This window comes from Psittacula echo (assembly GCF_963264785.1).
Source record: "Psittacula echo genome assembly, chromosome: 24".
Classification (NCBI taxonomy): Eukaryota; Metazoa; Chordata; class Aves; order Psittaciformes; family Psittacidae; genus Psittacula; species Psittacula echo.
The window spans coordinates 4418440-4432070 of record NC_137759.1 but is presented as its reverse complement, the minus strand read 5'-3'; the positions used below and the strand labels follow the sequence as shown (position 1 = coordinate 4432070).

The 13631-nt window shown below is 59.7% G+C and overlaps 2 protein-coding genes across 4 annotated transcripts in view; one reads left to right on the top strand and one right to left on the bottom strand.

Annotated features, from left to right (window-relative positions):
- Window positions 1-5100: 5100 nt before the first annotated feature.
- ZNF414 (zinc finger protein 414) lies at window positions 5101-9494 on the top strand (the record flags this gene model as incomplete). The annotated part of the gene is made up of 8 exons (XM_080634220.1): window positions 5101-5191; window positions 6063-6143; window positions 6223-6330; window positions 6534-6639; window positions 7318-7838; window positions 8199-8249; window positions 8883-9041; window positions 9418-9494. The coding sequence occupies exons 1-8, from the start codon at window positions 5122-5124 to the stop codon at window positions 9492-9494; spliced, it is 1173 nt and encodes a 390-aa protein (XP_080490346.1). The 5' UTR covers window positions 5101-5121.
- Window positions 9495-11132: 1638 nt separating this feature from the next.
- Window positions 11133-13631, bottom strand: part of LOC308229673 (acidic leucine-rich nuclear phosphoprotein 32 family member B-like) — a 99938-nt gene continuing 97439 nt past the window's right edge. For all 3 annotated transcript variants that reach the window (XM_080633850.1, XM_080633849.1, XM_080633848.1), the window contains one exon: window positions 11133-13027. In XM_080633850.1, coding sequence (XP_080489976.1) covers window positions 12939-13027 — 89 coding nt within the window. In that variant the 3' untranslated portion in view covers window positions 11133-12938. The remainder of the gene's footprint in view (window positions 13028-13631) is intronic.

Here is a 13631-nt window from a genome sequence, read left to right as displayed (position 1 = left end):
GGTTTACAGCGCCTGTGCTCTTGGGGGGGATTTTTCCAGCAAATCCCAGGTTTTTAGGAGTCCTTGCACTGCAGAGGGTGCAGGGGGAATGGGAAGCAGAGAGTGATTTGATTTTAATTAAAAAGAAAGAAAAAAGGCTTTGGAAAATCCATTGATTCGAATAGCTCCTTCCTGCACCCTCCAGCCTCTCCTTGGGGCTGGGGGCAGCACCCGGCTGTGGGTGCTGTACATGTGGGATGCTCCCACCCACCTTAGGCACCCACTGGGCTGCTCCAAAGGGCTCCAGGTGCTCAGAGGGGCTCCGATGGGGGTCTCTGAGGAGCTCCAGTTGCTCTGAGGGTCCTGGGAGGCTCTAAGGGGCTCTTAGTGGCTATGAGAGGCTCGGTGGTCCCGAGTCCAGGGTGCTTCAAAGAACTTGGGTGCTCAGAGGGCGCTGCGATGCTCTAAGGGGTCCAAGGTGGGCTGAGAGCGCTTCAAAAGGCTTGGAGGGATGCTCTAAGGGGTCTGGGGCTTCCAAGGGATTCAGGGTGCTCTGAGGATGCTCCGAGGACTTGGGACGCTCCGGCCCCCCGCAGACACAGGGGTGCGGAGCTCTCCCGGCGGGGGGGGGGTTACGAAACCACCCGGTTCATGCAGGCGGGGGTCCCGGGGCGGGGCCAAGGCCCCCCCCGCTGCCCCCGCCCCCCCTTCCGCACCGCTCCTTCCTCCTCCCCCCCCCCCCCTCCTCCTCCTCCTCCTCCCCCCCGCTCTCGCGACAGCTCCGCTCAGAAAATGGCCCCGCGGCCGCGCCGCCGCTGATGCGCGCTCCCGGCCCCGCCGCAGCCCCGGTACGTGCGGGCGGGCAGCGCGGGGCGGCACCGCGGCACCGGGAAGGGGCGGGACCGGCACCGGGAGGGGAGCACCGGAACGGGGGAACGGGGGGGGACCGGCCCCGGGGGGTGTTACGGAAACGGAAGGGGGGGAACCGGCACCGGCCGCTCTACGGGAGCGGGGGGGGTACGGGAACGAGGTTGTCCGGCACCGCGAGTGTAATGGGCCCCTTACCGGGCTCTGCAGGGAGCCGGATGTGCACCAGGGTCTGCGGGGGGGCCGGCTCCGGGTGAAGCCGTTTTGCCTGGGAGAGATGGGGGGGGGACATCGGCATAGGGCTGCTGCGCACGGGGGGTTCTGTGTTACAGGGGTGCCTTGCCATGGGGGTGCGAGCCGTGGCCGTGTTACTGCCCACAGGAGTAGCCATGGGTGCATACCCATAGGGGCCTGCTAGCTGCAGAAACTACTTGCCATGGGGGTGCCACCCATGGGGGCTGCTAGCTAAGGGGGGTCTTCCCTATGGGGCTAGTAGCACAGGGACAGGTAGCCACGGGAGCTGTTGGTCCCAGGGTCTTTGCGGGCATGTGTGGTCTGTGGGAGCACCGAGACCCGCTTCAGCACCTCGAGCATCCTCGGGCTGCTCCCGGTGGGGTCTCCCCACGGTCCCTCCATCTCCCCGCACACGTGGGAGCTGCTTTGTTGCTGTCAGGGGCTTGGGGGATGCGGCTGCTCATCTGCTGCTGGGGTGAAGGGGCTCCTGAGCCTTGGCCATGGCGTGAACTTGATCGTGGTCAGGGCTGCTGCTCGAGGAGCAGCGTTGGCCAGGCTCGGGAAGAAGGTCCATCCTCCCCAAATGGCTCCTGAAAGGAAACAGGGATTTTTCTGTCTGAAGAGCCCAATGGATCAGCTGGATGTGGGCAGGCTCATAAAGGTGGGCACCAGGATGGTGCGGGGATGTGGGGAAATGGCTCTTCCATGTTCACGCGCTGCCCAGGTCACTGATGGCTTGGAGCAAGCTGGGGGGATGGCAGGGTGGCTGCAGGAAAGATGCTTCCAAAGGAACCACTGACGGGCCTTGGATGAGCTCCCTCCATGTCCGCTGTGGGGACATGGCACAGGGAACCCCTTGGATGCCCACGCTGCCTCCAGCAGATGTGGTGGGGTTTCAGGGTGGGCTCCATGGGCCTCTCTGGGCAGATTTTCCGAGTTGGAAAGCAGGGAGCGTGCCCTCGGGGTGAGGCGCAAGGCAGAACATCAAGGCAGCGGCTTTGCTCCAGCCCAGGTTGGGATTGGGGTACCTTGGTTGTGGTGGGCATCAGGGCCAGAGATGCCCGGAGCATCTTCCTCCCAGCACCCGCTGTTGCAGGGCTCCCTGCACTGTCTGAAGGCTACAGGAGATTTGAGGACATGGGTTTCATTTAGGGCACGTTTGCACCCTGTGTGTGGTGGCCAGAGCGGTGCGGGAGCACAGCACGGGCAGCATCCGTGCTGCTGTCAGCCTCTGTGTCCTCCCTCCGCGCTCCCCGGCTGAGCGATCACATGAGCCCCTTGTTCAGAGCCTTTGTCTCTCATCTCCTGCGCCGAGGAGCTGCCTTTTGGGAAGCTTCTGCATCCCCAGGCCAGAAACCACACCGAGATGCTCCAATAGGATTATTTGTCCCATTTATCCTCCCGGGGGGGGGGGAGGGATGTGTAAAAGTCTCCTGTGCTTGGCGATCTGTATAACCCCCCGGTTCGTTTGCTGGAGATGAGCTGTATTAATTATTAACTGAGTCAGCAGCAGAGGCTGCTCTGGGTGAACGGTAGCTGCAAACCCTCCCCATTGCTGTCAGCTTCCCAGAAGGATTTTTCCAGGGTCCCTGTTCACCGCAGGGGCTGGAATGAGGGAGTTTGATGCCAGCAGGTTTTCAACGGAGATTGAACCTGCAGCAGGAAAACCCTGGGAATACCAACAGTGACTTCAGGTTTGGGTTTCCAGGGCAGGATTTGCGTTGGCACTGGGGGGTTCACATCTCACCAGTGACAGTTCAGCAGCAGAATGGTGTCAGGGTGGCAGAACGGAGGGTCCTGAAGAACTAAAGGTATTACAGCGCCCTGCGGGAGGTGATCAATGACAGCAAAGTGACACAGGCACCATCAGCTCCCCCAAAACCGGGGCCTGGGCTGAGTATAACGGGATGCTGTGGGGCTGCCATGCTGTCCACTGCCAAAGACACACCTGCTCCAGCTGGATGTTGACGGGGCCACAAGGCACGTACAGGCGTGTACGGGTGTGCTGGATGCAGCAAGGGGTGCCTGTATCCGTCCCACCGGCCCTCACTGACCTGTCCAGTTGTATCTCCCTCCCCAAGAGGCTCAAAACGCATCTCTTGGGTACCACTGGGAAACGGGAAGCGGCAGCAGGCAGCCAGGAGGGAGAGGAGGGAAGGTTTGACCCAGGAGCACTGGGAGGTCCCTGCAGAGGAAGCAGAAAGCTGCCTGTGCTCCAGCTGAGCTCTTGGTGAGGTGGGCACCAGCATCCTGCTGCCTTCAGCCTCATCTGGAAGCCATCGGAGACCATCGCTCCTGGGGCCTGTCAGCAAGTCCTGAGACGAGCATTGAGGACTGAGCTGGAATGAGTGTTTCCAGCAGGGAAGAGGGAACCTGGGGGAGGTTCACTACAGCCTCAAGGACTCATGGAACACTCCCGCAGCACCCAAGGCTGGAAGCTACAGTGATGGTCACCAAAACGTGATGGCACTGCATGGATGCTGCACAAGGGGCTGAGCAGACTGACGTAGCTCTGCCTCTATCATTTGAACGCTTTCTCCATCAAAGGAAGATTCCCAAGGTGTTTTTCCCCACCAAAACCTGCATTATCTCCGATAAAACAAAGCTCCATCAAAGCCTCTGTGAATTTTGTGTGCCCAAACCGCTTTGTGCAGATGGAGCAACCCAACCCCTCCAGCCAGGGCTGAATTTCCCCTCCTGGGACACAACCAGCCTGGCCCTGGCCCCAATCCCCCCACTCTGTGGCTCATCCCCCTTCCAGCCTCAGCCCCAGGTTGCATCCCGCAGCGGCAGCAGAAACAGAGACAAAAAAACCCCAATGCAACCCCTAAACAAAGCCACACGCCTGGGGGCAGCCTGAGGTATAATCCCACATGGATTCCCTGCTCCATGCTCTGGTTTTTTGCCGGTGGGTTGCAGTTCTGAGCCACGTGTGCCAGGGTAAAACCCACCTCCTGCGACCCACCGGGAGCCGGGCTGGAGCAGAAAAGCTGGGAAAATGCCTCTGGAATAGATGCAAACGGGCAGGTCGGCAAGGCCAGGAGAGATGGGGTGGATGCGGATGCACCTCCTTGTACCCACAAGGCTGATCCCCAAGGAGATTCCCCAGGGACATTTGGTTTGGGAGTCATTGAGCTCTTGGGGAAATATTAACCCTCTACCCCAATGCAGATGTGTGAGTTGCAGCCACTCTGCAGCCCCAGCACTGCTGTGATGGGCCCATAGTGACAGGACAAGGGAATGGCTTTAACCTGCCAGAGGGGAGACTGAGCTGAGCTCTTAGGCAGAAGCTCTTCCCTGTGAGGGTGCTGAGGCGCTGGCCCAGGGTGCCCAGAGAAGCTGTGGCTGCCCCATCCCTGGCAGTGTTCAAGGCCAGGTTGGACACAGGGGCTTGGAGCAAGCTGCTCTAGTGGAAGGCAGGGGGTTGGAGCTGGATGGGCTTTAAGGTCCCTTCCAACCTAAGCCATTCTATCATTCAAATTATTATTATTACTATTATTGCTATTATTATTAACTTTGACATTAAGACACTATTGAGGATGCTCCTGAAGTGAGGGACTTTTCAGATGCTTTTTACTAGGACTCAGTGTTTGACTTGTGCATGTCAGAGCCTGGCGCCCGGTGAAGCCAGTTTAACCTGGGGGACCACCTGATGTAGGTTGTGTGAAGGAACCATCCCCATGTGCCCATCAGCATTGGGCCCTGCTGCCAGTGCTCCCGGTCGTGCAATGGGACCTGCTGCTCCTCTTGGCTGGAAAACCCTTTGAAACCATGGATAGAGTGGATGGGGAGAGTACCCTGGGAAGTGTTGCCTTTGGTAGCGGGTCCTCCCTGGCAGAGAACGTAGCAAAGCCCCTCAGAAGCCAGGATCTCCTGCCCTCGGGGTCCCCCGGTGGGAGGGTCCCATGGGGCATCAAGGAGGAGGCAGTCAACATCACTTCATGCCAGGCTTTAACCTCTCGCCCTTGCGCTCGGTGTAGCATCGCCAGGAGAAGACTCCATCAGCACGTGCATCACCCTGTGCCCACCACTGGCCAGGCCATGAAGACGGAGAAGGAAGAGGCTGTGCCCACCTTCTCCCTGCGGGGTAAATACACTGGAGAGGGGGCAGGTGAGTCCCTTGTGCCTGCTGAGAGGGGCTGGGGCAGGATGGAGGGGAGAAGCTTTTGCTCCTGTTGCTGTGAGGTCCCTTTGGCCAAACCCCACCCCAGAGGTGGATTGGGGAGCTCCCTGAGGCTGGGCATGGCTGTACACATGGCACCACCCAGTGTGTTCGAGACACCAGCGGCTTTACCTTCATACCAGCAGCTTTTTCTAGCGCAAAGAGCATCCCGTCTCCAACCACCCTGGGGGGCTCCAGCCCCTTCCAAGCCAGACCCCCCCCAACTGCGTGCACCCCTGTTTGTAAAGGGTAGGAATCACAGAGTCATTAGAGGTGGAAGGGACCTTAAATCCCATCCAGCTCCAACCCCTGCCACGGGCAGGGACCCCTTCCACTGGAGCAGCTTGCTCCAAGCCCCTGTGTCCAACCTGGCCTTGAACACTGCCAGGGATGGGGCAGCCACAGCTCCTTTGGGCACCCTGTGCCAGGGCCTCAGCACCCTCACAGGGAAGAGCTTCTTCCTTATCTCCAACCTGAACTTCTCCTGTTTCAGTTTGAACCCATCACCCCTTGTCCTATCGCTGCAGTCCCTGATGAAGAGCCCCTCTCCAGCATCCTTGTAGCCCCCTTCAGACCCTGGAAGCTGCTCCGAGGTCTCCACGCAGCTTCTCTTCTCCAGGCTGAGCAGCCCCGATGTTCTCAGCCTGGCTTCACGCAGCCCCCAGCCTGTGCTTGGTACCTGGGGCTCTTCCTCCCCAGGGGCACTTCCTACCCTCGCCCTTGTTGAGCCCCATGAGGTTTCTCCCCACCCTGTGGAGGTCCCTGTGCCCAGCAGCACCGGCCCGGGCTGCGCGCGGTCTCTGACTTCCTCTCCCCGCAGGTAGCAGCGAGGCGCCGGTGCCGGGGAGCGTGGGGACCCCAGCGCAGGAGCTGCGGCCGCTGAAGCGCAGACCTGTCCCAGGTGAGCCCCAGCCCTGCCCCATGGCCATGGCAGCAGCAGCCGGGGCAGGGATGAGGCCAACGCATCTGTGTCCTTGCAGGGAAGCACTACCAGTGCTCGAGCTACGGCTGCAGGCTGGCCTTCCCCAGCATGCAGGAGCTGATGGACCACCACAAGGTCCACTACAGACCCACGCAGTCGCTTGAGGGTAAGGCTGGGACACCCCGCATCGCTCCAGGGTGAGCTTTCTTTGGCTGGGAGGAGGCAAAGTGGGGCTTGAAGCTGAGGTGGAGCCTGGACCTCCAGGAGATGCTTGCACAGCATCAGATAGGAGGTGCCGGAGACCCATTGTGGGGCTGGGGGCAGCGCAGCCGCGTTGGTGCTGAATCTCTGCCCTATTTCTTTGCCTAGGTAAAACGTTCCAGTGCCCCACACTGGGCTGCACAGAGACCTTCCCCAGCATGCAGGACCTCATGGCCCACATGAAGGTGCACTACAAGCCAAACCGTTACTTCAAGTGAGTCCCGCTGGTCCCCATCCCATCAGAGAATCATAGAATGGGTTGGGTTGGAAAGGACCTTAAGATCATCCAGTTCCAGCCCCCTGCCATGGGCAGGGACACCTCACACTACACCATACTGCCCAAGGCTCTGTCCAACCTGACCGTGAACAGTGCCAGAGGTGGAGCATTTACCACTTCTTTGAGCAACCTGTGCCAGTGCCTCACCACCCCCATAGTAAAGAACTTCCTCCTTATCTCCAACCTGAACTTTCCCTGTTTCAATTTAAACCCATTTCCCCTTGTCCTGTCGCTACAGGCCCTGATAAAGAGACCTGCCATCTCCCTGCAAACCCCTCCCATAACATGTCCTATATGTGGGCAGCCACCAGCTCCCAAACAGCCCCAGGCACATAAGATCCTACATTTGCAGACCCTGGGGCTAGGACTGGATGGGGATGTGGAGGGGATGCTGTCACTGATGCTCTGGGGGTGATGTGGAGGGGATGCTGTCACTGATGCTCTGGGGGTGATGTGGAGGGGATGCTGTCACTGATGCTCTGGGGGTGATGTGGAGGGGATGCTGTCACTGATGCTCTGGGGGTGATGTGGAGGGGATGCTGTCACTGATGCTCTGGGGGTGATGTGGAGGGGACCCCATCCCTGACACACTGACACTGACTGGTGGCCCTGCAGGTGTGAGAACTGCCTGCTGCGCTTCCGGACACACCGCTCGCTCTTCAAGCACCTTCACGTCTGCTCTGACAGCGCCAGCAGCCCCACGCCACCCCCCAAAGCCGACAAACCCATCCCGCCCGCTACCTCTGCCCTGGAGAAGGACCCCCCGGCCAAGCCACCCGAGGGGCTCCCCAAGCTCCCGAGCGTTATCCAGCCCCTGGAGAAAGAAGCCATCGTGCCCGGTGCGGACACTGCCCCGGTGCCCAGCAGCCTCCCCGAGCTGCCCGGCTCGCTGGAGGCGCTGCCGCTGGTGTCGCCGGCCCCGCACCCCTTCCCGCTGCTGGAGCCCAGCCTTTTCGGGCCATCGTCCTTGACTCGGTTCTCGGGGCCACCCCCGTCCTCGGTGCCGGGGCCGTTCCTGTCCTACGTGCACCCTTCGCCCTACAGCTTGCCCCAGCCCGCGGCGCAGCATCGCCTCCGGCCCTACGTGCCGGGCCACGGCCCCCCCGTCTCCAACGCCGTCTGGAAGAAAAGCCAAGGTGAGCGCGTGGGGCCGTCCGGGCAAAGCTTCTTCTGCTCCCACCTTCACCAGCAGCTCCCGGAGGAGAACCCAGCATCGGCCAGCCCAGGATCCCCCTCCCAGCCCCGCGTGGGGCCGCTCTGCGCCCCCCCAGCCCCATCCCACGTCCGCTGCCCTCCGCATCCCCTCCACAGGGATGCTCTATTGGACAAAGCGCCAGCGAACACCAAAACCGAGCCTCCAAATTATCCCAGCCCCGCTGCTCCCCGGCGTGCTGGGGGTGCGAGGCGGGGGGCCGGGCCAGGCCTGCCCCCCCACGTGTTCCCCCTGAGGGAGGGGAAGCCCTAATGCTTGTCTTGCCCCTCGATTCCCTCCGCAGGTGTGAGTGTCAGCCCACTCCTCCCATGCTTTGGCTCAGGAGTGACTCCAGGTTAGTTTGGCACCTACTGGTTGGGGGCTGCTTTCTGTCACTCGGGGGGGGCGGCGGGTGGTGGTGGGGGCTGCAGGGGATGGGAGAGGCCCCACGGGGCGCCGTGATGCTCCCCAGAGAGTAGAGGGGAGCACAGGGGGAGGGCAGGCTCCTTCCATTGTGGGAGCCACATGGAGAGGGGATGCTGCCCAGGTAGGCTCGGAGACAGCGGGGGTCACTGGCTGTGTGCCCCCAGGAAGCACCCAGCCTGGTTCTGAGGGCAGAAGCAGCAGGAGAAGGAGCTGCTGGAGCTGCTTGGGCTCGAGTCCTCCCCAGTCCCCCCAGCTCCAAGGCAGGGTTGGAAACTGCTGTCCTTAGCTCCATGCGGAGAGGTGACCAGCAAAGGGATGTCAGGGCCGGGGGGGGCACAGCCTCGCTCCCTGCTCCCACATTTGGCGTTCTTCCATTGGGAAGGGAACCTCCAATGGATGCGGGGCTCGGAGTGAGGGGTCTCCTGCCCCCGTTGGCGCCGGCTGATCCGAGCCCCGTGGCACCCATCACGAGCCATGGCACCGAGCACCCTGCACCCAGCACGGCTCCCATGGCGCGGGGGGGGGGCGAGCGCTGTGCTTCCCTCCTCGCCCGTCCTTGCAGGGCACTCCTCCAACAGCCGCATCGTGTGGGAGCACACGCGGGGCCGCTACACCTGCATGCAGTGCCCCTACTCCAGCGCCTCGCGCGAGGAGATGACCCTGCACATCGAGGACCACCGCAAGAACCCCCCGCCGCCCGGCCGCATGGACACCGAGATGGGTACGGCCCCACTGGGGGGGGCAGCGGGAGGGATCCTGGCTGCTGGGATGCTGGTGCGGAGTAAGGGATGCTGATGGGGAGCGGGTGCAGCCTGCCCTGCGCAGTGTGCACCCCGTGCCTCTGTTGGCGAAGGGACAGAGCTGCGGGGATGAGCATCGGGCTCCAGGCCCTGGTTCCTCACCCTGTAGTGATGCCCCGGGGGGGTGTCCGTGTGTCCTCCCCATGCCCCTACGCTGGGTTGTGAGAGGTTTGGCCACAGTGCTGACTGCTCTAAGTGCCATGGGTTAGTGTGGCCTTAGTGCTGGGGAACGGTTGGACTTGATGCTCTTAAAGGTCCTTCCCAACCACGCTGATTCTATGATTCCCTCCCTTCCAGATTTCGGGGTGGGTCTCGCCTCCTTCCACACCAAGCTGACGCCGGAGATGGAGAATTCCCTGTACTCCCAGCTCTGATGCCCCTGGCTCCCATGGGACTGCTCCTGCGCCTCCCCATCCCTCCCTGCAGCCAGGCAGGGGGGCACCGCACAGCCCCCTGCCACCAACTGGGGCAGGGACCCCTTCCTGGGTACCGGGAGCATCCCCAGCTCGGGGCGGCGGAGGGGACGATGTTTGCTGATTCATTTCTACCCTCCCTTTTCTCTTTGGAAACTCTCAAGCACTTGGAGCCCCGCATCTCCCTCCCCTCAAGGTTCCATTGTTCAGCCCCAGGGGCTCTGGGGGAGCCTGGTTGGGTTGCTCAGGAGTTTGTGGACTTCTCTGGAATGAGGTCTTGGAATAATAAACGGGAATTGTACAGGAGCAGCGGCCGGGAGCGCCTCTGTCGGTGCCAGCTTTGGCAATGGAGGAGCGGTGCCACCCTTAAGGATGTCCCCCCCTGAAGAAGGGGCAGATGGGGGGGTGCGTATGTGAGAAGCAGAGATGGAGCCTCTGCTTCCAACCCCTCAGAGGTGTGGGGAGCCCACAGGGAACAGGGTGGCTGCTGCACCCCAACAGCTCATCCATGGCCTGGTCCCCATCCCTGGGAGCTGTGCAACCTCCTGCTCCCCACGAGGGAGCCGAGCAGTGAGTCCTGGCCCCACTTTGCTGTGCTGGTGCTGAGCCCGGCCCTGCGAGGGGAAAGGGTTGAGCCAGGCAGGATGCTGCGGAACGGGGCCCAACGCTGCCTATGGCAAGCACAGGATGGGAGCACCGGCACCACTGCTCAGCATCCCTTGCTCAGAATCCACTGCTCCGCGCACCACAGCTCTGCACCCAGTGCTCAGCACCCAGTGTTCATCCCTGGCTCCTGCCTGTGGAGCTGCCCCTTTCCCAGCCACACTCCCCCCAGCACACAGATCCCATGGGAGCAGGGGCTTCCCCTTCCCACCTGCACCCACCCTGGGGTGCACCACGCAGGGGGCACAGGGTGAGCCCCGGTCCCTGCAGCGCTGCCCTGGGATGGGTGCTCAGGAGGGATCTGGGTGCAGCCTTCATCCTGCTGTGACCCCTGCACAGGGGCAGGCAGCACCCCCGGGCTCATTCCTGCCTGCACCCCAGTGCTGGGCCTCCTTCCCCAGCCCCAGGGGCAGCACCAGGGGCCACAAGAGCAAGGATGGAGAGAAACCCAGGCTGGATGGACAGAGCTGGGCAGACGGATGGGGCTGCAGCAGGGCAGCCCCACAGCCCCCACTGCCCCACATCTGGGTGCGGAGGGGGCAAAGAGGCTGTATTTAAAAGGGGGGGGACTGCAGGAGCACCTCAAGCCTCCCAGCTCCAGTCCACACAGGGCCTGGAGCTGCCCCCTGGTGCAGAACAGACCCCCCCTCACAGAGGAACACAGGCAGTGAATGAGATGCTGGTGCTGAAGCCCCCCAGCTGCTGAGACCTAACGCAGTGAGAACTCCATGCAGAGCAGGACACAGAGCCCCAGCGCATCCTGCACCATCCTCGGGCATCCTGGTCTAGTGGAAGGTGTCCCTGCCCATGGCAGGGGCTTGGAACCGGACGAGCTTAAGGTCCTTTCCAACCCAACCTATTCTATGAGTCTATTCTGAGTCTCAGCTCCCAGAAGAGACTCCAAAGCTGAGGCAGCCAAGACAAGGCTCGTTGCGATGGGTTTGTAAAAACTGAAGTCTTTATTAAAAGTTTTATCCAAATTTTGGTAACAAAAGATACAAAAGGGGCTGGAGATCCTTATTCCTGGGACTAATCTGACCAATCGCAACCTGACAGTCACTAGGCTAATAGAAAATCCATACAATCTGCTAAAAATGCAGGGAAAAAAAAAATTAATTAGAAGTAACTGCTGCTCTGAAATTTCTTTCCTTAAAAAAATTCCTTTAACATTTATAAGTTACTCAGTTTGCATTTTACAGGACTAATTCTGCTCCGAATGGTTACAGCTACTGTACAACACGAGACGACAGCAAGACCAGACCAAAGCAACAGGAACTGGGATGTGCTGCAACGCACTCCACTCCTCTGCAGGAACCGCTGCCGAGTCTCCCTTCTGCGTGCCTGCAGGATGCCCACCGGGAATGCCACAAAGTGCCAGTGCATCCAGGAGGAGCAGGAGGAGCAGCTCGACGGCACCCAGTTACCATCCCTTGGGTGCCACGGGGCCAGTGAAGCTCATGGATGTGAACACCTCCAGGCAGAGGAAGGGTGGGCAAAGGGTGAGGAACCCTCCGTAGTGGAGCTACACGTGGCTCATCCCTGCTTCCTCCTTCCAGCCATCACGGGGTGCGGGGACACGTTGCTCTGCGGCACCATCAGAGCATGAACACGAGTGGGAGAGAGCTGGGTTCTGATCAATGCACTTCTCTTCATGCTAAGAAAGAAAAGAGGAGGAGGAAGAGGAGGATGCGTACACCAGGCTAGCGCTGAGGCAACCGTCCAGAGCTGGTACTGGCTAGAAGGACCCTGAGAATATCGAGGCTAACACGGTCGCCCGGGGAACGCCGAGTTAGGTGCATCACAGTGATACTGGTTGAACGTGTTCTGTACAGTGCGAAACGGAGGTTGACAGAAGTGCAGTACCCCTTCACCTGCTATTTTCCTATCTCTTCCTAAAGGCAGAGGCTGCTACAGGGTGACAAGAGGCCTCATCACAGCAAAGACACACAAATCAGGCTTATTTGGACATCCAAGTGGAAGTTATTGGGTGGCCACTGGGAAAAAGATTCCAGTTTATAAGAAACCAATAGGAAAGCAAGTGCAGGGCTACTGCAAGGTGCATCGTCAGAGGTACCAGGTCTTGCAAGCAGCCACCCCCCCTCTCCCAAGACCCCAGGCACCCCCCGTCCCCAGCACTAAAGTATCTTCAAGCATCTCCAGAGATCACATCACCCCTATTTCTGACCAGAGAGACCTCAGGGAGCGTTGGAGTCCATTGAACCAGATCTGCACCCAGTGCTCGAGGTGGCTCCAGCGTCTTCAGAAAGCTGGGCTGAGGGCATGTGGATAAGCAAATGCCTTCTTTGCTGTCGGGCAGGGTGGGAGCTGGAGCTCTGGGTCCAGTGTGGCAAAGCTGATTTCAGACACAAAAGATACCCGAGGAGGAGGAAATACATTTTTCTGGGTGTTTTTTTGTTTTTTGTATGTGTTTTCTTTCTTTTTTGTGTGTTTTTTTTTTTGGTGGGGTTTTGGGGGTGTTTTTGTTTCGTTTTTGCAAACTGCTGCACAAACCACAGAACGGAGAAAGCCTTTGGTCATGGGTACCTGTGAGAAGTGAGCCTTGGGTGGAATATTCCCCTGAATGCCTACAGGATTCTACATCTTAAAAAAATATATTGTGGACGCTGCAGCCATACAAAGGGGGGAGGAGCGGGAGACAGGGATTTACAGTCTCACATAGACACAACGGGGAGGTTAAGACAAGCACAGTCAGAGTCTGTAAAACTGATTGGGTTGCTGGGATCAGTCATCCTCATCGTCCTCTTCCTCCTCTGGATCTTCCTCTCCTTCATCCTCTAGATTTCGTTTTCTCTTTTCCCCTCGTGGCAGGTCTGCAAAGAGAGGCCAAGCGTGAAGCTCAGTTCAGCCTTGTGCGAACAGCATCTGAACTGGCGCTTCGAGCTGCTGGTGAACAGGCACAGGCTAGACCAGCACCATTCCGGAGCAGAGATCCACCCTGCCCAGCTCCTCGCAGCACCCAGGAAAGTCAGGACTGGCACGAGGCATTAACTGTTTCCTATTGCCCTCCAAACACCCCATGTTTCAATGGGCCTTTCTTGGTTGAGCACCCCTAGAAATGTCTTTGCATAATTCAGTCCCTTCGGACCAGGCTCATGCAAGGGGATGTGAAGTCACACGGGTCACTGTCAAACATTCATTCAGGTGTCCACAGAGCATTATAGCCAAAGGAGTCTGCACTCGAGTCAAGAAGGGTCAACCCTCCCCTACAGCTGAAAGGAGAGGAACGTGTGTCTCCAAGAGCATCTCCTCACACACAGTGCCACCATGAGCTTCTGTGACAGAAGTACTCCTCCAGCACAAGAAAACCAGGTCAAGCTACTTAGAACTTGACGTAGAACTGGTTTTCTAGTCAATTTGCCTCTTCGATATTTAGCACTTACCCAGCGTGGTTGGTATTAGGAGGCACTGAAGCCT